At 51.8% G+C, this 20,139-nt stretch overlaps 6 protein-coding genes across 6 annotated transcripts; 2 read left to right on the forward strand and 4 right to left on the reverse strand.

Moving 5' to 3' along the window:
• Nucleotides 1-500: 500 nt before the first annotated feature.
• C8Q69DRAFT_409366 (putative checkpoint protein kinase) lies at nucleotides 501-4,414 on the reverse strand (the record flags this gene model as incomplete). Its single annotated transcript, XM_028628249.1, has 3 exons — nucleotides 501-2,812; nucleotides 2,877-3,321; nucleotides 3,422-4,414. The coding sequence occupies 3 exons, from the start codon at nucleotides 4,412-4,414 to the stop codon at nucleotides 501-503; spliced, it is 3,750 nt and encodes a 1,249-aa protein (XP_028481197.1).
• Nucleotides 4,415-4,730: 316 nt separating this feature from the next.
• Nucleotides 4,731-7,576, forward strand: C8Q69DRAFT_127033 (apurinic or apyrimidinic site lyase). Its single transcript, XM_028625266.1, has 5 exons — nucleotides 4,731-5,667; nucleotides 5,746-5,782; nucleotides 5,836-5,955; nucleotides 6,026-6,160; nucleotides 6,232-7,576. Exons 1-5 carry the CDS (start codon nucleotides 5,046-5,048, stop codon nucleotides 7,199-7,201), a joined length of 1,884 nt encoding a protein of 627 aa, XP_028481198.1. The 5' UTR covers nucleotides 4,731-5,045; the 3' UTR covers nucleotides 7,202-7,576.
• A 374-nt stretch (nucleotides 7,577-7,950) lies between these two features.
• Nucleotides 7,951-9,773, reverse strand: C8Q69DRAFT_489025 (nucleotide-sugar transporter; the record flags this gene model as incomplete). Its single annotated transcript, XM_028632087.1, has 3 exons — nucleotides 7,951-8,243; nucleotides 8,280-9,255; nucleotides 9,324-9,773. The coding sequence occupies 3 exons, from the start codon at nucleotides 9,771-9,773 to the stop codon at nucleotides 7,951-7,953; spliced, it is 1,719 nt and encodes a 572-aa protein (XP_028481199.1).
• A 1,143-nt stretch (nucleotides 9,774-10,916) lies between these two features.
• On the forward strand, nucleotides 10,917-13,144 carry C8Q69DRAFT_510875 (putative glycosyl hydrolase; the record flags this gene model as incomplete). The annotated part of the gene is made up of 3 exons (XM_028633223.1): nucleotides 10,917-12,681; nucleotides 12,804-12,868; nucleotides 12,926-13,144. The coding sequence occupies 3 exons, from the start codon at nucleotides 10,917-10,919 to the stop codon at nucleotides 13,142-13,144; spliced, it is 2,049 nt and encodes a 682-aa protein (XP_028481200.1).
• Nucleotides 13,145-15,450: 2,306 nt separating this feature from the next.
• On the reverse strand, nucleotides 15,451-16,733 carry C8Q69DRAFT_127151 (anticodon-binding domain-containing protein). The gene is made up of 3 exons (XM_028625267.1): nucleotides 16,485-16,733; nucleotides 15,850-16,369; nucleotides 15,451-15,785 (listed from the first exon to the last, which is right to left on the reverse strand). The coding sequence occupies exons 1-3, from the start codon at nucleotides 16,616-16,618 to the stop codon at nucleotides 15,594-15,596; spliced, it is 846 nt and encodes a 281-aa protein (XP_028481201.1). The 5' UTR covers nucleotides 16,619-16,733; the 3' UTR covers nucleotides 15,451-15,593.
• Nucleotides 16,734-17,591: 858 nt separating this feature from the next.
• Nucleotides 17,592-19,530, reverse strand: C8Q69DRAFT_489028 (putative 6-phosphogluconate dehydrogenase Gnd1; the record flags this gene model as incomplete). Its single annotated transcript, XM_028632088.1, has 5 exons — nucleotides 17,592-18,032; nucleotides 18,094-18,522; nucleotides 18,578-19,029; nucleotides 19,088-19,272; nucleotides 19,514-19,530. The coding sequence occupies 5 exons, from the start codon at nucleotides 19,528-19,530 to the stop codon at nucleotides 17,592-17,594; spliced, it is 1,524 nt and encodes a 507-aa protein (XP_028481202.1).
• Between the last annotated feature and the right edge of the window lie 609 nt (nucleotides 19,531-20,139).

Consider the following 20,139-nt stretch of genomic DNA (forward strand, 5'->3'; position numbering starts at 1 on the left):
CATGTAGAAAGGAAAGGGGGTATAGTAGTAATTAGTTAACATGGCATGCAGGCCAAGGGAAATTAATTATCAATCGCAAGTGTTCCCTCCCTTCCCTAATGAAAAATCACAACAAGAAGCCTGTGACAGAACCAGGAAATGTGATCAACGACAAGAAAGAAAGAAAAGGTTGATTTCCATTTCTGCGTGATACATGCATGGTATGCAATTGATGCGTTTTGTGAATCCCAAAGGACAAAAAGTAAAGTGAAAATCGATTGGTAGAGAGACCAGGAAGGAAACAAGTCAGTCAAAAAAACGCCAGGTTGGAGCCTTGTAGGGTCTTGGGAAGAAAACCGGGAGATTTGTGCATGAAAGAGGGGTATTTATTAAGTGTCATTCATCATTGAGGCGAAGGGGAATCGTGAATTAAAATCATTTTTAGGGATTAGTTATCGGGTCTGGTCATCGAAAGGCGGAGATCTTGGCAGACATGTACACAAGTGGTTGCATAACTGCCATCATTTCTCAAGCTTCTCTTTCTTCTTGCTGAGGACGGCCTCGAGCTTCCGGATCTGAAGGGCGAGATCTTTCTGGTGCGCGTTGGCTAGGAGCCAGGCCTCCATCTTCTCACGGACGTACTTCATGGAACGGAGGACTGGACGCATGGTGCCTTGGGAAGACGACTCTGTTCCGTCCTGCTCCATCTCGACCCAACGGTCGGCTCCGGGGTTGAGAAGAAGGTCAAAGACATCGCTCCATAGCTCGCGGTCCCAGTAACGTTTCAAGGGCTCCCGGAGACGATATGACTTTTTGTTGCCCGCGCCGGAACCCCTGCGACCTTCGTTTGCAACTGACTCGATGTACTTGCCAAACAGCATTGCGTGAATAGTGCCAGCCACGCCGTACAAGTCGATTTGATACGTCCAAGGCCGCATCTCGCGGATCTCGTTGCATTCATGGCCACCGGTCTCCCAATCCGCGATGAACTGGACAGAAGGCTGGAAAGCCCGCATATCAATCGCACGCCCAAAGTCGATCAGGGTCAGGCCTTTGTTGCGCCAGTTATACAGACCACTGGGAGAATAGTGGATCTCGCGAGGGTCCGTCGAGAAATCTTCTTCCAGATCAAGAAGAGACGCTGTAGTGGACGAGCTGCGGTCGGCCTTCTCATCGAACCGCACCAGGCAGTTATCCGGCTTGATATCCCCGTGCAAGATACCACAGGCGTGGAGTCCTTCAACCACCCTGAAGAGCTCGATGGAGAAAAACATTGCCAGCGCTTCATCCAATCCTGCTTCTGCGGTCCCTGCCGCCATGGCTGTTTCGTTGCGGATCGTGTTGACTAGATCCAACAGCGTTCCTTGTCCGCGATAGTCCTCCACCAGGAAGCTTTCGTCTTTGAACAAGTGCAATTCATGAGCACGCACGATGCTGTCGGCTGCGCGAGAATACTCCGCTGACTCACTCAGACGCTCGTGTGCGATTCGAATCATGTAGAATTCCCACGCGTTAGGTTTTCCGATCTCCATCTTGATAGCTTCAAATCCGTGGCGGCAGGTCGAGGGCTTCGGCTTTCTGGCCCTATGAGACGAAAGGGCCCGTTTCTTGTTTTCTTTGATGATCTCGCTATCACTTTCGGAGGAGGTATCTGCATCATCAGTGCTTTCAGCGAGATATACCGGGGCAAACGCCCCGGCTCCGAGCTCACGCCTGATAATGTAGCTTCTCTCGGCGCCAGAGAAGGTGAGGACTGGTGCAGTGAAGCTTGCCTTGTCTCCGCTCTTGTGTTTCTTTGAAAGGACTTTGATGTACTTTTGGATGTCTGAAGCGTGGTTGCCTTCCTCTCCGGAGTGGTCGTGATATCCAGCGAAGCTGGTCAAAGGTACATCGATAGACTTCAGAATAGTGGCACGAATGTTGCGATCGGTAGGATTGCACTGTGCGTCTTTGATGATGGGGACCACTGGTACAGTCTTCTTCGATTTCTTCGGCGGACTGGGTCGGAATCTCTTTGCAGCTGGGCTTGGGGACTCATCTTCAGGGACAGAAGCAAGACCTCGACTCTGTGGCGTCGACAGAGCTTGAACTGGACTGGACAACAGGAGATTGTCAACAGCTGGCATGCCGGGAGAAGTGTGGCTACCGCTCTGCATCGGTTTCGACGGGGTCTTCGCATCGTACATGTTGTTTCTGGCTGCGGTCATGGAGGGAAGAGAATATTCAGTTCTTTCCACAATAGGGGTCATGAAAGGAAGCCGATTCTGGGCCATGATGGCAGGATCACGATATGTACCACAAGGGGGAGCGTAGTCCTCGGGCATCTGCGGCACGAATCTTGATCGTGAGGAGGGAAGCTCGTCAGTGGAATCTTCACCTGAGGATAGGTACTCTGCATCGTGAGGGGAAGTGTTCTCGGCGTCGTGTTCGTGCGTGTTAGACAGCCTGGGGACATGTCTTCCTGTCGAAAATTCTGTCCATTCACTGCCGGCGACACTTTCAGCCTGGGTGTAATCATAGTCTTCTTCCTCTTCTCCCTCATCCTCTTCATTGTGTGTCTTTTGCAGTGTGCCGGTCTCATCATCACCGAATTCACTAGACGCTGCAGAAACAAGGCCAGTAGCGGTGCTCTCTCCGGCGCTTGTATAGTCATCATCTTCATAGTCACTACCACAGAGACTGTCATTCCTTTCTTCCGTCTCGGCTTTCAAAGGCTGGTTGAAGATACTGTATATCTCATCCGTGGCAGCGCGTGTGTGGATTGTCATAGTCGGCTCCGAAGCATTCCTCTTCTTCAACTTCCGACCTGTGGGCGAATCCAGATTGGTTTTGACTGATATATATTAGCTCGATATCCATATGGTGGGGACTACAGATAGCAGTTGCGTTTCACTTACTGGTTTGTGTCTCCCCCTTTATCTCCTTAACTTTGATCTTTTTAGTCTTTGCGACTTTTACATCGCTCTTTCCCTCCAGATATGATGTAGCCGGATGAGAAACATCCTCTTCGATGGCCAGCTTATTGACGTCTGCCGCAAGGGCACCATTTGGACAGTTCTCCGGATCATCTGCCATCACCGGCTCCCTGCATGAGGCGTTCCCTGATATCTCTTTCAGCGGCCTCTTTTGTCTCCAATCCTTATCCATCCATCCGCGTTTGATCGCTCTAAGTTCTTCAAAACTGATCTCATAACTAGGATTTCTGCGATCGGGATATACTGCTGCAAGGTTGACAAAGACGCGCTCTCTTCTTCCGGTACGGGGATTGACCGCCTCCCTTACGTGATGCTCTGGAATCTCTTCGGGCTTTACTGAATCTTGTACTCGTGCATTGGATTTTGACTGGATACACAGAAATGCAAACGACACGCATGCCACCAATTAGTCCTGTGATCGTAAATATATGGAAGTCAGAAAATGGGCAGAACTGAACTGAACTAACCTGATCCCTGAAAATGGTCATCTTCTGAGCCGGAGCCGCTTTCTTGCCAGCTTTCAGAGTCTCTCCCGCCCAGGGCTTTGCCTCCACTGTGTTCTCCTTCTTACGTTCGTGGAGCGATCCGATGCTCTCCCATCCCTTTGTCGGCCCGCCCAAAGCGGGTGCAGCAGCTGGGGCCGAATCCCCATCCGAAAATATAGCCATCTTAGGTTTCCCTGATTTGGTTTTTGGTGCACTACCAACTCCCGATGAAGAGCGCTGTGCTTGCGGAGCAGGACTGGGAGCTGATGCGGAAGAGAAGGGGTCAATCTTAGCGGCCAGCGCTGGACGGACAGCAGGAAGAGCCGGCGAGGATGGGCCATCTGTGCCTCGACGCTCGAATCGAATCTGGAACTCCTTGAATTTACGGAGTAGACGTTCCGTTGGCCTGGCTTCTCGTTCGATGCCGAGTCTGTAAACCTCTTCAGCCTGGGTCCATCTTCCGGCGCCCTCCAACCAGGCAGCGAATTCCTCATAAAACAGCGCCAGTCCCTCGCCTATATGATGTCGTGCAAGGAAAGCAAAGACTTCTCGAGGGGAGTCAGAAAAGAGTCTGATGTAATGCAGCCATAGCCGGAGGTAACGCGGGTCGTTTTTGTAGTGTGACGATGTCAGAAACGACTTGGTGGCGCGTTCCAGGAGAGGGAGTAGCCCCGACTCTGCTGTAGCCTGTGTCGAAGGGTACGCATTCATCGTCCACTTCACATATCGATCATATATATCCAATGGATCATCCGACTCGTCGATCGTTTGAAGCTCGGCTTCATATTCTTGCCGAATGGCATCGTTGAGGGTCTTTGTTTCGTTAGGCGACGGCGAGGCAAGTTTATCGCTGCTACTTCCGGAAGAGAAAATCTGTGCGAGCGCTCGAGCTGATCGACCACCAGGTAATGACTGAACGTTCTCTTTCTGTGCCTCGATTATGTCGAAATTGATGAGATCCTCGGAGGCCGACATGGCGGCTGACTGTGACCAGAAAACAAACTCCTTGCAATGCTGTATCCGAAAAGGTGTTCACGCACAACTAGGGCCAACAAAGGATTGATGAATATCGAAATACTTGCGATGATCGTGCGGTCGTCCAGTCCAGGAGCGTCGATTGTGCCGTCGGAATAGAAATTGAAGAAGATCGAGAAGCTGACGGGCGTTGGTCTTTGCGATAAACTTGCGATAAACACATTCTGTCGTTGCCCTGGTGACGGCTCACGTGCTGGTCGCCGCTTCTATGATCTATGACAATTACTGGAGAATATAGCTGTTAGTAACTAGTTATAAAAGCAGAGACTTAGTTAATTGAACAAAACAGAGGCTGAATTGTTCCATATGGTCACTTGTACTGTTCTGCCCTGACGTTGGTTGCTCGACATAGATAATCGTGAATATCCGGCGAGCGACACTTGCCAGACGCGCCACTCGCTGGATACAGCTAATAATAATAACTAGGGCGCAACACCAGGGAAGAACAGCCACAGATCCACTCCAACAGCCTGTCTACCCTTCGAGATCACTACTAATTTCCAGGATCGAACTAATGACAGAGAACAATTAATACGTCTCCATATGTTGAGTTGAACAATTGCTTCCTGCAATGCCCGCGCGCTCCTCCCGCAGCGCAGGTTTCGCCGCGGAGTCGCCATCGCCAAGCTCGAAATCCTCAACGGCCGCAACTGATGCAATGCAGAGGAATGCACCAAAAAAAGGTAGCAAACGAGGTGTCGAGGACGCAACAGAAGTAGGATCACCTTTGAGGAGGTCCAAGAGATCGAGAACATCGCTAGCCTCCGATTTGCCTTCTCCGGCCCCTACAGCGAGTGGGAACGAAATCATTCCCGACGAAGACATTGATAAAGTCAACGGTGCAACACCTACGGAAGACGATACGGGGACAGTGCAGAGAGGGAAAAAGCAGAGAAAGACAAAGACTGTTGCTGAGGTCACAGAGAAGGCGGAGGTGTCAGCGAGCGTCAAGTCAAACAAGAGGGCAAGGGCAACACGGACAAAGGCCTCCTACGTCGATCAAGACGTGGACGCAGAGATCGATGAAGAAGTAAAGGAGGAGGAAGAGGAAGAGGAACAGGAGATAGTCGTCAAGAAAACGGTGAAACGCAAGAGGAAGACCAAGGAAGAAAAGGACGCTGAAGCGATGCCACTCGCTGCGCGCACACAAGGGCTGCGCATGTTCGTGGGTGCCCATGTCAGTGCTGCGAAAGGTCTGTTTTTTCTTAATCTGTATATATTGCCCATATGGGCTTATCATGATGTACATGGGCTGAGCTGTGTTTCTATAGGAGTCCAAAATGCCGTTACAAACAGTGTTCACATAGGGTAAATCGTCCTTATCAGTTGTATCTCTGCGAGATCACTAATCAGGAGTATAGGGGAAATGCCTTCGCTCTGTTTCTGAAATCTCAGAGGAAATGGGATAATCCGCCATTGCAAGATGAGCACAGAGATGCATTTCGACAGCTGTGCGTCGAGCACAAGTACGACCCTGCAAAGTATGTCCACGCATATCATCCCCCTCTTCGTAGAGTAATTGCAATCAATATATACTAACCTCCGAGACAGATTCGTCCTACCTCACGGTTCCTACCTTGTCAACCTGGCTCAGGAAAACAAGGCAAAAGCCAAACAAGGATATGACTCGTTCCTGGAAGATCTACAGCGTTGCGAGGATCTCGGCATCAAACTCTATAATTTCCAGTTAGTATAGTATTACGGAGCCCGCTAGCCTCTTCATCGCTTGAGTATCTCTCAACTGACACCCTATGCAGTCCCGGCTCAGCAAACCAGAGCACCCTTTCCTCAGCACTTTCTCGCCTCGCCGAGGCGCTCACAAACGCCCTCTCAGCCACAAAGACCGTCATCCCCGTCCTCGAGACGATGTGCGGACATGGAACGACCATTGGAAGCAATCTCAGTGACTTCCGCGACTTAATAGCTTTGATTCCCGAGAAATACCATGATCGCATCGGCATCTGCGTGGATACCTGCCACAGCTTCGCAGCAGGCTACGACTTGGTTTCCCCCGCTGGATTCCAAGCCTTCATGAAAGAATTCGACGACCTCATCGGCCTCAAATACCTTCGTGCCTTGCATCTAAACGACTCTAAAGCTCCCCGCGGCAGCAAGCGCGATCTCCACGCAAACATCGGAACAGGATTCCTCGGTCTGCGAGCCTTCCACAACGTCATGAATGAGAAACGCTTCGAAGGACTGCCCATGATCCTTGAAACACCCATCGATAGACCCGATCCCTCATACCTCCCCTCGGGCGAGACCACAGCAGTCCCCGAAGCAAGTGAAGAACCAACCCACGATTCCTGCGCCGAAGAGAGCGAAGCAGAAGATACCAAGTCCAAAAAGGGCAAAAAGTCCAAACGCCCAGTTGGTGCGCGCCCACCCACTATCCCAGATTACAACGTCTGGGTGCGCGAGATCAAACTCCTCGAATCTCTGATCGGAATGGACCCCGAAAGTGCCGAATTCAAGACCCTCGAAGCCCAATTATCTGAGGAAGGACGCGCGGAACGAGAAAGGCTTCAGGACCAATATGACCGCAAGCTTGAAGCGGATGAGAAGAAGAGGAAAAAGGAACTTGAGAAGCAGAATCAACGGAGTCTAGAGGATATGTTTGGAAGTGGGAATGCGAAGAAAGGTGCTGGAAAGGCAATGAAAGCTGCTCCGAAGGGGAAGGCCAGAGGGAAGAAAGTGAAGTCGGGTTCTGAAAGTGGTAGTGAGTGAGGCTTTTCTCATTCTCACCTTTGTATGTATTTGTATAATTAGGTCTTATTCGGTCGATATCGGAGAGGAGTAATCCTTATCAGTAATCCTCATCGCTTGCTGCTGGCCAGTGGGATGTTGGACTACGTTAGATAAAAGTTGGGTTGCATACATCTACGCACATCCACACTTGAGAGATCGTAGAACTGTAAACGGCTGTCATAATTTAGAACGCTTGCATAACTGTATATTGAACAAAAGTCTGCCAATGGTACCATCACAACTTTCCGGTATAAGCCCTAATTGGCTGGCTGCGGGACTGTTCAGACTCTTTGCGACAGTACCACGCGGAATATACATATGATTGTGGCATACCACATTGCACGAGAGGAGAGTTAGTCTGGAAAAATGGTGCCACTTAGCATGTCTAGCGGCCCAGGTATCTAGTTCATCTGTTCTTCTAATGTGCACTAGACTGCTGCACATACTAAACATTTTGGTGTAAAAGAAAACCCGCGAGGTATCATCTGGAGACAGTAACAAAAGGAATCGACAGGATATGCCAAAAAAGAAAGCAATAAGCAAATGCAGTAATAAGAGCCCTGGGTCGAGATCGGGCATCATATCCCACCCTTACTAGAAGGTACGGGCGATATGAAGAACAAGGAAAAAGGGGGACTGCAGGTAACAGCACGGATCTACCACACTCATGATCTTGACAGGGGTATAATCAGTCGAACGGTATAAAAAAAGTGAATTCGCCCACCCATCTAAGACGAGGACGAAGATGAGCCTGACGAGGCAGAGGCGGAGCGACTCCGATGGCTCGAGTCATGCTGATCACGATGCGGATGGCGCTCAGGGTCTTCGTTGTTAAAAGATTGCCCAAGGTTAAAATGATCCCCCATGCTGGTCGCAGGTGCAGAGATTATGTTCGGTACATTGCTTGTGCCACTGGCTCGAATACTGAAGGAGTGACGCTCTGGTCTGCCGCTGTCGCTGACCGGAGAAAAGGTGTCGCCATGCCCCTCAGAGTTACCAATGGACTTGTATCTACCGCTTGCTGTCCCAACCTCCAGGGTACTACCAGTACTCATACGGCGTCGCACTGAACGGCCGGAGGCATCGGAACCGCGATGCTGACCGCGTTCCAGATTCTTCTGGGCCTCTTGACGCATCGCAGATATTTTCATGTAATTGTAAGAGCCGATGCTGGCAATGGTCACAATCAGACCGGACACGTTGACGGGGGTTAGTTTGTCGTGGAAGATGACACCAGCGGCACTAATGGTGACCACTTCCTTGAATATACCGCAGATACTCAAGGTAACGACAGACGATCGTTTGAGGAGCGCGAATTCGGAGGCGATCATGCAGAATGCGAGCACGCCCGGGAATATGAGGAGCAAAACACCCCCCACAGTCCCATGTGCAGCCGCGAGGGCCGCGAAGCCTCCCATAACGTCATGAGGACCTTCTACGGCCAACGCAATCAGAATCAGCGTAACGAACATAATGGGCGTCAGAAAGAACAGCGTCGAGAAAGGATTTGATGTCGCAGGGTGTCGGAGAAGGAGGATCTGAGTCAGGCCCCATCGGAACCCGGAGAAGAAGGCAGAGGCGATGACCAACGCAAACCCGAGGGCATTGAACGCTGTCTCACCGGCGACCATCATGACGACACCTGCAGTCATGGTCGCAATGATCAGGATCAGTTTGACGGAAGGCCTTTCAAGGCGGAAGACAAAGGCGAATAGGAGGACGAATGCGAGGGCGGATGATTTGCACATCGTGAGAAAGGTGAGGGAGATGAATTTCAAGGACATGTTGCCTAGCCCGATATCGAGCGATGTGGCAGTACCGCACGGCAGCAGTCGCGTCGCGTAGAAGAGTTTCGTCATGATCGGTTTCGTATCGTGCGATCCATCTCCAACGGACTGAGGTTGAGGACGTAGAGACGGTATGAAGTAGAGGATAATGGACGAAAAGGTGAATTGGACCAGCATGTGCAGACTGGTGGTGAAGAGAGGAAAGGGAAAGACAACCTTATCCTCCGAGAACATCCATTTGTTATACTGTAGGGGAAGAGTTGGTCAGATCAGTATCATGCCTGGAAAGACTGCGGAAACCGGAAGCAACTTACAATGGATATGGAGAGCGAAAAGAGGTACCACAAGCTGATCAGAGATGCATTGATAAGCAATCTTTTGACGACGTTCTTGTCCGCCAACGACTCCTGCTTTGATGCCTTCACGCCCGCGATTCGAGCGTCCAAGTGCCTGCGCTGCTTTTTCCTCTTCAGTCGCCTGTGGCTGCGTTCCTTGGCCGTCAGGCCCATCTCCTCATCATCCTGATCGTCATCGGACAGCGTCAATTCCTCACTCTCCGCAATCGACGACAGATCCGACGAATCTCTGCGGTCCGCCGTCAGCGGCTTCTGCTCCTCCATCCTGGAGGCATCTCCATCCCCGTAAGTGAATCTGGGACTGTCCTCCTGGGGTTCCGCGTTGACTGGCCGGTATTGGGAGGGCCCTCCAGTCAGCACCGAACTCCGCCGCCTGTGGTGGCTACTCCCCGACGGGGACAATCCCATCCTGGCTGCCTGAGTCTATCTGGATCTCTAGAACATCAACGGCCCCATTGGGGAATGGCAACAGCGGGGGGCAATCGTAGGTACCGTAGAGACGGTCAGTCTGAGTGTCAGCTGGCTCGTGGAGATGAAGTCCGTCCTCCAAGGTCGCGTGAATGAATCCGTCCCGTCTGTCGGGCAGCCACCGATCTGATGCGGCCACGACACGGTCACCACCAGCGCTGCCCTCAGGTGTCGAACACAGAAAGTAAGTAAGTAAGCAAGCAAGCTGGATCCAGCGAAACAGCCTCACGGAAGAGAACAGAGATGAGTTCCCAGGCCAGAGAAGACTGACCGGTCTCTTCTGTTCGAGTGCGGCTGAGAGAGAGACGAGCGACGCTAGGGGCCGACGATCCGGGGGTGGCAGCTTCAGGCGGTGGACAGGATCTGATCGCCGGGCGGAAGACCGTGGATGCAGGGCAAAAGTGATCGACCCAGGGCAAGAAACAAGTGGACAAGGGAGAGACGCAGAAGAGAGAAGAAGGAAATCAATTCCAAGGGAGGGACAGGACGGGACTACACCGTCTGAGGAGATGAGATGAGAGGAAGCAGAAAGGGAGAGAGAGAGAGAAAGAGAGAGAGAGAGAGAGAGACGGGCGCGTGAGGAGTGTTTCAACCCGTCTCCTTACCGTCGCTCTTAGCGCTTGTCTATCTATCAGATGAAATCGTCAACCCCCCTCAGTTTCTATCTAATTAACTACTATCTAATTATTGTTCGTTATCCGATTCCAGCATAGCAGAGCTTCCAGCCAGCTCCAGAGCAACTCAATGGCCCTTGGGTCTACGGTTCCCTTAAACGCTCTCATCCATGGATCTGGCTCATTTCTGGTCGTCTTGTCCGGCCATCGACACCATGACCTCAGGTATGCTGCCGGCATCATCATCATCATTGTTGTCATCATGGCAATTGGGTCATTGCAACTCCGTATGCAGCTGGTTTCTGTTTAATAGAGCGCGCCAACCTGGCATCGACTTTCTCCAGCTGCTCCATCCAACTCCACTCCTGTGCAAGATCGCTGCTAGTGCTGAGATCACTCCATACTCTCTCTAGTCTCTTCCTCCACGACTGTATGATATCACCATCTGTCCAGACCGGTCGGGATCGCCATGGCAAAAGAAGCTGGATACAGTGCCATTGAGGACTATGGCATTATCGGGGACATGCACACATGTGCTCTGGTTGGCAAGAATGGCAGCCTGGATTTCATGTGCTGGCCCGTCTTTGATTCGCCCTCAGTCTTCTGCCGTCTCCTGGATAAGGACAAAGGCGGATGGTTCTCTATCAATCCGGATCCCAAGCTCACCCCAATCGGGAAGCAGAGGTATCTCCCTTACACCAACATGCTCGAAACCCGTTGGATCGACGAGACTGGGGTCATCAACTTGTTAGACTATTTCCCCGTCTCGTCCCACAAGTCGCCCCAGTCCGATAAACATCTCTCGGGGTACTGTCCCTGCAGAGAGGCAGGCGCCAATCTTTTCAAATCGGGTCTACGCCATTCGGGCGTGATCCGCAAAGTCGAATGCGGCAGAGGATCGATGGACGTGGAAGCCGAGCTGTTCCCCGCGTTCAACTATGCGCGCGACTCTCACATCGCTCGCTGCAGCCTGAACGACGACGTCGCCAACCATCGTCTCCAAACAATCCATTTTGAGAGCCCCTCGGAAAGGTTGCAAGTACAGATCTTTATCGACAGCAAGGAGCCTGGCCAGTCCGGTTTTCCCAAGGTCCACTTCGAGATGCAGAACCGGCCTGGAATAAACGGGCGCGGGCTCTCTGCCAAGTTCCATATCAGCGAAGGCCAGTCCATCACGTTTGTCGTCCACAGTCCTGAGAAGGCCATCCCGGGCGAGAACATCGTGGGCCCTTACCTCAATAGGCTGGAGCAAGAGACCTTTGACTACTGGACCGACTGGACCAGGAAGTGCACCTTCAGAGGTCACTACCGCGAACAGGTCGAGCGGAGTTTGCTCGTATTGAAGCTGTTGACATATAGGCCTACAGGGGCTATCGTAGCGGCACCAACTTTCTCACTGCCTGAAAATATAGGTGGTACCCGTAACTGGGATTATCGTTATTCATGGGTCCGTGATACGTCTTTCACCCTGTACGTCTTCCTGAAGATGGGCTACGATGAGGAGGCGGAGTCCTATATTTCCTTCATCTTCGATCGGATCTTTCCATCAGAAAGCGCCCAGGTCCTGTTTGAAGGCCATCGACCGTTTCTTCCAATCATGTTCACGATCAGGGGCGAGTACGAAATCCCCGAGGAAGAGCTCACTCACATGGAGGGCTACAAAGGAAGCCGGCCGGTGAGAATCGGTAACGCGGCAGCTTTCCACACCCAGCTTGATATCTATGGCGAGCTTCTCGATAGTATCTATCTGTATAATAAGCACGGAAATCCGATCTCTTACGATCAATGGTTGGCGGTCCGCCGCATGGTCAACTACGTCGTGGACGTCCGCCATGAGAAGGACATGTCCATCTGGGAAGTTCGTGGTATGTCACAGAACTTCGTCTACTCCAAGGTCCTGTTATGGGTCGCTCTGGATCGTGCACTGCGCCTGGCTGATAAGCGCTCCAGTCTTCCCTGCCCTGACCGGGGCGAGTGGCTGCGGGTTCGCGATGAGCTGTACGATGAGATCATGGAGAAAGGCTACAACAAGGAGGAAGGCTACTTCTGCCAGAGCTACGAGAACAAGGCCGTCCTGGACGCTGCGCTTTTGATCATGCCGCTCGTGTTCTTCCTGCCAGCTAATGACAACCGCTTCCTGAGCACGTTGGAGAAAATTTTGGCACCGCCGGAGAAGGGCGGTCTGACAAGTGCAAGAATGGTGTTCAGATATGACCATACTAAGGCCAACGATGGTAAGCTTCTTTCTAAACCGAGCTCGTGTGATGGGTGGCTTTCTCAGCCCTACGAGGCTGTAGCTTCGTCGCATCTGGCTACAACAATGTATTTCTTCTGACTTGTGTGTGAATCTCGACAGGCGTTGGCGGGCGAGAAGGTGCCTTCATTATGATCACTTTCTGGGCCATTGAGTGCATGATCCGCGTAAGTAATCTCGAGGGAGCTGCTGCAAGTTGTCGTAACTAACTTTTGGCATCCCAGGCCGCAAAATACCACTCCAGTATCCCGAGTTATGCAAACCTCCAAAAGACCGCTCTGGCACACTTCGACAATGTTCTCTCTTTTGCCAATCATCTGGGCATGTTCTCTGAAGAAGTGGCCGTCTCGGGAGAACAGATGGGAAATGCACCCCAAGCTTTCAGTCATCTAGCATGCGTCAGCGCGGCAATCAACCTAGGAAGGGGCGGCGGTGAGGATTAGAAGCCTTGACAATCTTGTCGTTTGCATCTTCTGGTTCTTCAGCTACGGCCTTGGATAATGTACCAGAGCATGGCTGCCGGGCCAGATCACACCCTCCAGCATACTTCAGTACTTCACTAGATCGACATGGCTCTCTCCAGGACTATAAAAGCTATTAGACGTCTATAATACTTTGTGAACGTTTCCCTACTGGCCAGAAGTCTCGTCATTCCATGGCGTAGGGGATCCAGCGTTTGGAACACCACTGGATAACAATAAGTATGTCCAAGAATAGTGGTCCCTTGACGGCCCCATGAATAGGAGACTGCTCGTGGCTCGGTTCCAGGATAGGCTTTCGAGTTATCCTGGATCTGCCATGCGCCAGCCGGTATCTAGTGAGGAGAGTTTGGTCGGGTCTCCCGCGGACCATTGTACAGGTATGAGGTCGTCCCATGTTACACTAACCTCTTTCCAGGTCTATAACAAGCCTTTATTCAAAACTCAACACAGGCCCCGTACCAAGGTAACTGACCTGTGGCTTGCGTGAGCTTAAGTAAATGTCAGCGTCCGCCTAGGTGTTGGCACAGATCCTACTGGCTGCTGCAAGAGCCTTTTTCTTTGTTCGACAATGCTGCGGGACACGAACCACTGTGCCATTTGATATCTCTTGCATGCGTCCAAGGCCGGCTGACGGTGCCGTCCGGTCCAGGCCAGTATCTAAAGTGATTCCAGTGTAACCTATGGAACCGGCTTGCCATCTGAGAGGGTCGCGGAAGCTCACGGCATCGCAGGGGGCGGAAACCAGACGAGAATCGGTCCGATTTAAGATCTTTCGGAAGATCGTGCCCGGATGTCTGTAGTCCGACTTGGAAAGGTCTTTATAATATGCTGTGTCGTCCATTTGATTGTTTACTAATCTACAGCTTACAGGCCAGAACGTACTAATGCATTCCGAGTCCTTAACTTCAGCATCTGAGAATATCGAAGAAAAGAAACACAACCGATTGCTAGAATAGATGCTAGAATGAGCTAACCTAACCCTTCATTGCGGTTTGACAGCAGACAATGCCAGATAGAATTCGGGATGACGCAATAGGAGTCTTCTCTCTTATCGCGAAATAAGCTAACTAGACATTGCCTCACAGGATAGTATCGCAATAAAAGGATCTCTATATCACCTATTATATCATATCGTAGAGATAAACATCTACCTCGAACAAGAGTTCCAGTTTCTTCCATTTCATCTCAATCCACGGACAAAGCGCGACATTGCATCAGGTCACACGTCACCCTGACATCGGATCTCTGAAGCCTAACTTGCATCAGCTGTGTATAACTACCACTAAACAAGTAAAGAGAGTTCTGGACTACTTTCTCAGAATACTGTACTAACTACACATAATACTCCCTACAAATATTAAACATCTGAATAGATAGATATACTACCATAGTCACTATCAACATAAATTAATAAATCATGTCCATACTCATATCTTATCATACTCTACTCTACTCTACCATTTACACGCTGTCAGCTATTAACTACCCCCCCACCCCTCCCCTTTTTAATTCCGCCCCTTTTGGCAACCAGACAAGGCAATTGAATCGAATCGAATCGAATCCGGTACCCATCATACCATAAGTTACGAGTAATGTTATTCGGAATCTTGCTGATTCTAGTTCCTTCTATTTCATACTACACTAGAGGTAATGCGTCGTTTCGTCTAGTTTTGTTCCCAGTACGCCGGGGGGTGGAGTGGTGTAATAAATATTATTTACCGTACGTGGTGTTCTGATTTAAGGTTTATATATCGTGGGGGGGGGGGAGGCGTGGGGGAATTGTTCTGCATTGTTAAAACTTAGGGAGGGACGTGGGAGAGTGGGATAGTGTCTTTTTCTTTGTTTAAATTTGTATTACTGATGTGTACAGTGTAGATGTCTGATATGCTGTATTTGGGACCGGGTTGGGTTGATAGGAAGGAGGAGGTTGATAATTGTTCATGTGATAGTGTATTCAAGTGTCAGTTTGTTCTAGATGGGTTATGGCTGTCGGATTACTTGAGTTGCATAGTTGACTCCATCTACGAACGAATAAATATTCACTAGTTATATTTTTCATTGATATGTTACCTAGACAAAAGGTCCTGTCCTGCACCTGAGTTCTCCGGGTCCTCATGGATTGCATAACCCTGTTGGCGTTCCCTTATACATAAGACATTCCTTCATGATGGCGATCCGACATGATCCAAGCATGATCACCTGCTATTCCCGTCCCAGAACTCTCATCCATTTCTAGTCTCAAGTTCTGCGTCAGGTTTGCAATTGACCCCACGGTGTCTGGGATCTCACGCTGCCCCAAACTCAGCAGCAGCAAAGCTGGTCTGATATTGCATATCGCCCTTCCACTGACTTCGGCGCCCAGACCTCTGCAAAGTAGCCTTCGGTGCCTGTCGATCTTATACCTGTGAGATCATCCACCTTTTCTCTGCCCAACAGCTCCGGATCCTGCCGCAGCGCCCGCATGGTTCCCCCCAGCAATAGAATTCCGTGAATCCTTGTTCGGGACACCTCGTGCTGCGCCCGCGTTCCGAGGAAAGTTGTTCGAGTTTCCAATCGCAGCACTGGCGTTGCGGAGTTCAATCTTTTTACGCTCCATCTCGAGCTGTTCGGGGGCATATAATTAGCATGACTTCATATAAGTACCGCAAGGGACGAGGTATACATACAACTTTACGAACTCGTGCCAGCGCGGCTACATCCCCTGCTACCAATGGCCGGCAGTGATCCACCGTGTAGGGCTTGGAAATCACGACCGCATCAGCGACGACTATGCTGGTGCCGTCCCACCTGGCAGGCATCGTCCGACTGAACGCATCGAAGAGATCTTGCGCCTCTCGACTCACTCCTTTGCCCCGTCGCGCCTCCCGCTCCTGGAGCTTCGCGACAGCGTTCGCCTCACGGGTCTTCAGAGCACGGAGGTCCAGGGCATGGAGCGGAGGGTAAGCATCCGTGAACGAGGGTCCATCGGAGCTAGTGGAAGATGGAGCCAGGGATAGGAGCTGGAAGGACTGGATTCGAGACACCGGGATGATATGATAGTCACCGGCTAGGCTGGCATTTGAGGCGTTGATTGGGGTGGGAGGAGGCGTGGACGTATTGATGGCGACGAGGTTCGTGATAGGATCAGTAGTGAAGAGGATACCTTCCAGGGTAGAAGCCGTTGGAGGCGCGGTGGTGATACGGACACTATGTCAACTTGTCAGTAATCGAAGCATATCCCATTCTCCGCATGCGCAAGTTGAGACACGCGGGGAGGTTTCTGATACGTCAACTGCCCACGAAATCAAGGATGTAGACTTACCGCGCACCGATTGCACCGCTCAATGCCACATCTAAGGGCACCATGGCCGCATTAACGCCAGGGCCTGCGGCAGCCACAGCTGGTGCCTGCGCTTGCGGCTTCCCTCCGACACTCTGCCGCTTGTTTTCCGCCATTGGAATGTCTCCAGAACCAGCTCTATACCGACAAGCGAGGACAGGTCCAATAAGATGGCCAATCCGCCGGAAAGAAACAATATCACTTGGTCAAAAGCCCGATGACAGCTGTCGGTCTCACACCATAGAGATCCGCACTGGGACGAGAGATGCCGCCGCTTCGAAACCTAACAAGCCTCGTATATCCTTCGTCTAGCGTCCTCCTGGAAATACTCCAGTAGACAGAGCTCCCTATCTCTGCACCTTAACTGGAGGTTGCCTGCTGTCCCTGGAGCACCTGCAAAAGGGGGGGCAGTGAATCAGATGAGCACCTAAGCTAAAAAGAGCGACGATTGAATGGCACAACAAAGAAACAAGAACCAGAAGGCTAATAGAAACCAGCACTGCACATAAGAAAAAGGAAGAAGAACAAGATGCCTTCCGGGGGCCACCGATATCCGTGCCGCTGCGAAGGATCGTGAGGTCGGCAGGAGGATGTTGGACCAACGTAGTAATAATGATGGGAACTGCGGACGTTTCGATGTTGGACCAGGTGTCCCGATGCAGACTAGCGCATCCGCCGATGCATTCATTCATTCACCCCGACTTTCGACGGGTCAAAGGCAATAAAATACATTATGATTATAATAAATATTATTATTATCAGCTTCCATGATTACAAGAGAATCGGAGCTTCATTCATTCAGCTAGCTTTTTACTTCCAGAAACCATTTCTTACAACTGCCAAACATCATGGCCCCCGGTTCATCTCGTTTACCGTGGAAGATCTTCATCCGACGCGTCCCAGACCAGAACGCGCTACCCAATATGATTGCATCTAATTAAATACACGCAACAGTCGTACTCGAATTTTACCATAATTAATTCCGTTTTCATCATGTCACTACCCATCGCAGGTGGAGCGGGGTGTATGCGTTAGACCGCGCTGACTGCGTCCTCATCCAGTGAAACGCATCATCGTGCGGCTGTCCGCTTAAGCAATGTAGGTCGAGGCAGACACGTTGCCACCCCGGCCGGTCCAGTTGACGTGGATGTCCTTGCCCTCGGGGAAGGTCGCGCTGGCAAACTCGGGCTTGATACGGAAGGTGTGAGCACCGAAGTAGTCACGCTGAGCCTGCAGCAGGTTGGCGGGCAGGTCCTTGGTGCGGTAGCCGTCGTAGAAGCTCAGCGCGGTGGCGAAGGCCGGGACGGGGATACCCCAGAGAGCAGCCTTGCTGACAACGTTTCTCCAGCCGCTCTGGGCATTGTGGATGGCCTTGGTGAAGAACTCGTCGAACAGCAGGTTCTCGAGTTCGGGGTTCTTGCGGTAGGCGTTGGTGATGTCCTTCAGGAAGACAGAGCGGATAATGCAACCGCCACGCCACATGAGAGCGATGGAGGGCTTGTTCAGCTTCCAGCCGTACTCCTTGGCAGCCTATTTAGAAAAAGACAGCGTCAGCAGATGATCCGGATCGAATATGACAGTCAACACTTACGTTCTGGATCAGCATGAAACCCTGAGCATAGGAGATGATCTTGGAAGCATAGAGGGCCTGCTCGAGGTCGTCGATGAAGGCCTGCTTGTCACCCTCGAACTTGGGAGAGGGACCCTCGAGGATCTTGCTGGCACGGCCACGCTCGTCCTTGAGGGAACTGAGGCAACGGGAAAAGACGGCCTCGCCAATCAGAGTGACGGGCATTCCCAGGTCGAGGGCGTTGATGGCAGTCCACTTTCCGGTACCCTTCTGACCGGCCTTGTCAAGGATCTTCTCGACGAGAGGAGTGCCATCGTCGTCGTTGTAGCGGAGGACATCACGGGTGATTTCGATCAAGAACGAGTCCAGGACACCCTTGTTCCACTTGTCGAAAACGTCACCCATCTCCTTGCTGCTCAGACCGAGGCCACGCTTCAGGATGTCGTATGCCTGCAGAATATGTCAGTGCGCAGTTCGTGCAGATACATGTCCCATGTCTACCCACCTCACAGATCAGCTGCATGTCACCGTACTCAATACCGTTGTGGACCATCTTGACATAGTGACCAGCACCCTCGTCTCCGACCCAGTCACAGCATGCCTCACCGTCACTCTTGGCGGCAATGCTCTGGAAGACATCCTTGATGTAGGGCCAGGCCTCCTCGTTACCACCGGGCATCAGAGAGGGACCGTAACGGGCACCCTCCTCACCTCCGGAGACACCGGTGCCGACGAAACGGATGCCCTTCTCAGCCAGGTACTTGGCACGGCGGTTGGAGTCGGGGAAGTGGGAGTTACCACCGTCGATGATGATGTCTCCCTTCTCAATGTGGGGCAGAATCTGCTCGATGAAGTCGTCGACGGGCTTACCAGCCATGACCAGCAGCATGATGCGGCGAGGCTTCTTCAGCTTGGCGCACAAGTCCGCGACGGAGTGAGCACCGATGATGGACTTGCCTGTCGGGGGTGTCAGCTCCGCAGGACAGGGGGAGATCTGGGCTATCAGTCCACCTACCCTTGGCCTCGTTTTCGAGGAAGCGGTCGACCTTGGCAACGGTACGGTTGTAGGCGACGACGGTGAAGCCGTGGTCAGCGGCGTTCAGGATCAGGTTCTGACCCATGACGGCCAGACCGATGAGGCCGAAATCACCACTGGGATACGGCGCCGGGATGCCGACATTGATGCCGGCAAGACGGGCGCTATAGTCAGCCGTATGTCCTCATGTCAATAAATCCGAGAGCATGGAGGACCCGGGTAGCATGACGACGCTGCCCCGGAGCCACAGCATTCACAGCATCTACAATGACTACCGCAGCTCATGCTGAACCCGTTGCAGAAGCATTGGGAGCTTGCACGGACTTGTCTTGCGGCGTTCTGCACTGCTGGATTGATGTGACACACCGCGGGGTATTTGTCGAGGGACGGCGGGGAAGTACTCACGTAGCTTGGTCAGCCATGACGACAGAATATGTTAATCCAGATGCAAGCTTCCACAGGGAGGTTCGAGTCGCAGATGCTGCAGAGTCACTCTACAGAAACGCGGAGGGGGTCTAATGGGAGATGGGATGATGATGAGGATGGAGAGAAAAGGCCTGAAGAAAAAAAAGAGAGAGGGAGTGAGCGGAGGAGGGAGCAGAAGAAAAGGAATAACTAAACGCTCGGGGGGGCTGATGACGGAGCAAGACGAGCCTCGTCCGTTGCCGGTACGGTTCTTTTCGCTCTGTACGGCGTTACGGTGAACGTTCCGTCATGGTGGGACGGCCGGTTGGGGCGGGGCAGCAGGAGTACTGTGGTCCGGCTGTCTGGCCGCTGGACGGGGGAGAATGGAAGAAAAGACGCTGATATTATAAATCTACAGAGTCGCGCGATGCTGTCGCTACCGATTGATGCCACATACGGGCTATCTCGTGGTGGTGACTGTGTTCAACGCTGCCAATATGAAATGGAATCGCGAGATGCGAACTCATACGATGGCGGGGCAGAAGAGGGAAGCTCCCGGTGAAGCAGTCGGCATCGAAGACTGTATTAATTAAGCAAAGGTAGCGTCACAGCCTGTAATGCCAGCC

Source organism: Paecilomyces variotii, assembly GCF_004022145.1.
Source record: "Paecilomyces variotii strain CBS 101075 chromosome Unknown C8Q69scaffold_19, whole genome shotgun sequence".
Lineage (NCBI taxonomy): Eukaryota > Fungi > Ascomycota > Eurotiomycetes > Eurotiales > Thermoascaceae > Paecilomyces > Paecilomyces variotii.

Bases quoted from the DNA above. Each gene is read 5' to 3' on its own strand.
- C8Q69DRAFT_127033 (XM_028625266.1), top strand. From the start codon at position 5,046: ATGCCCGCGCGCTCCTCCCGCAGCGCAGGTTTCGCCGCGGAGTCGCCA. The intron at 5,668-5,745 runs GTCTGTTTTTTC...GTGTTTCTATAG, and splicing joins CCATGTCAGTGCTGCGAAAG to GAGTCCAAAATGCCGTTACA. The intron at 5,956-6,025 runs GTATGTCCACGC...CCTCCGAGACAG, and splicing joins CACAAGTACGACCCTGCAAA to ATTCGTCCTACCTCACGGTT.
- C8Q69DRAFT_127151 (XM_028625267.1), bottom strand. From the start codon at position 16,618: ATGGCGGAAAACAAGCGGCAGAGTGTCGGAGGGAAGCCGCAAGCGCAG. The intron at 16,370-16,484 runs GTAAGTCTACAT...AAGTTGACATAG, and splicing joins AGCGGTGCAATCGGTGCGCG to TGTCCGTATCACCACCGCGC. The intron at 15,786-15,849 runs GTATGTATACCT...GCCCCCGAACAG, and splicing joins TGGCACGAGTTCGTAAAGTT to CTCGAGATGGAGCGTAAAAA.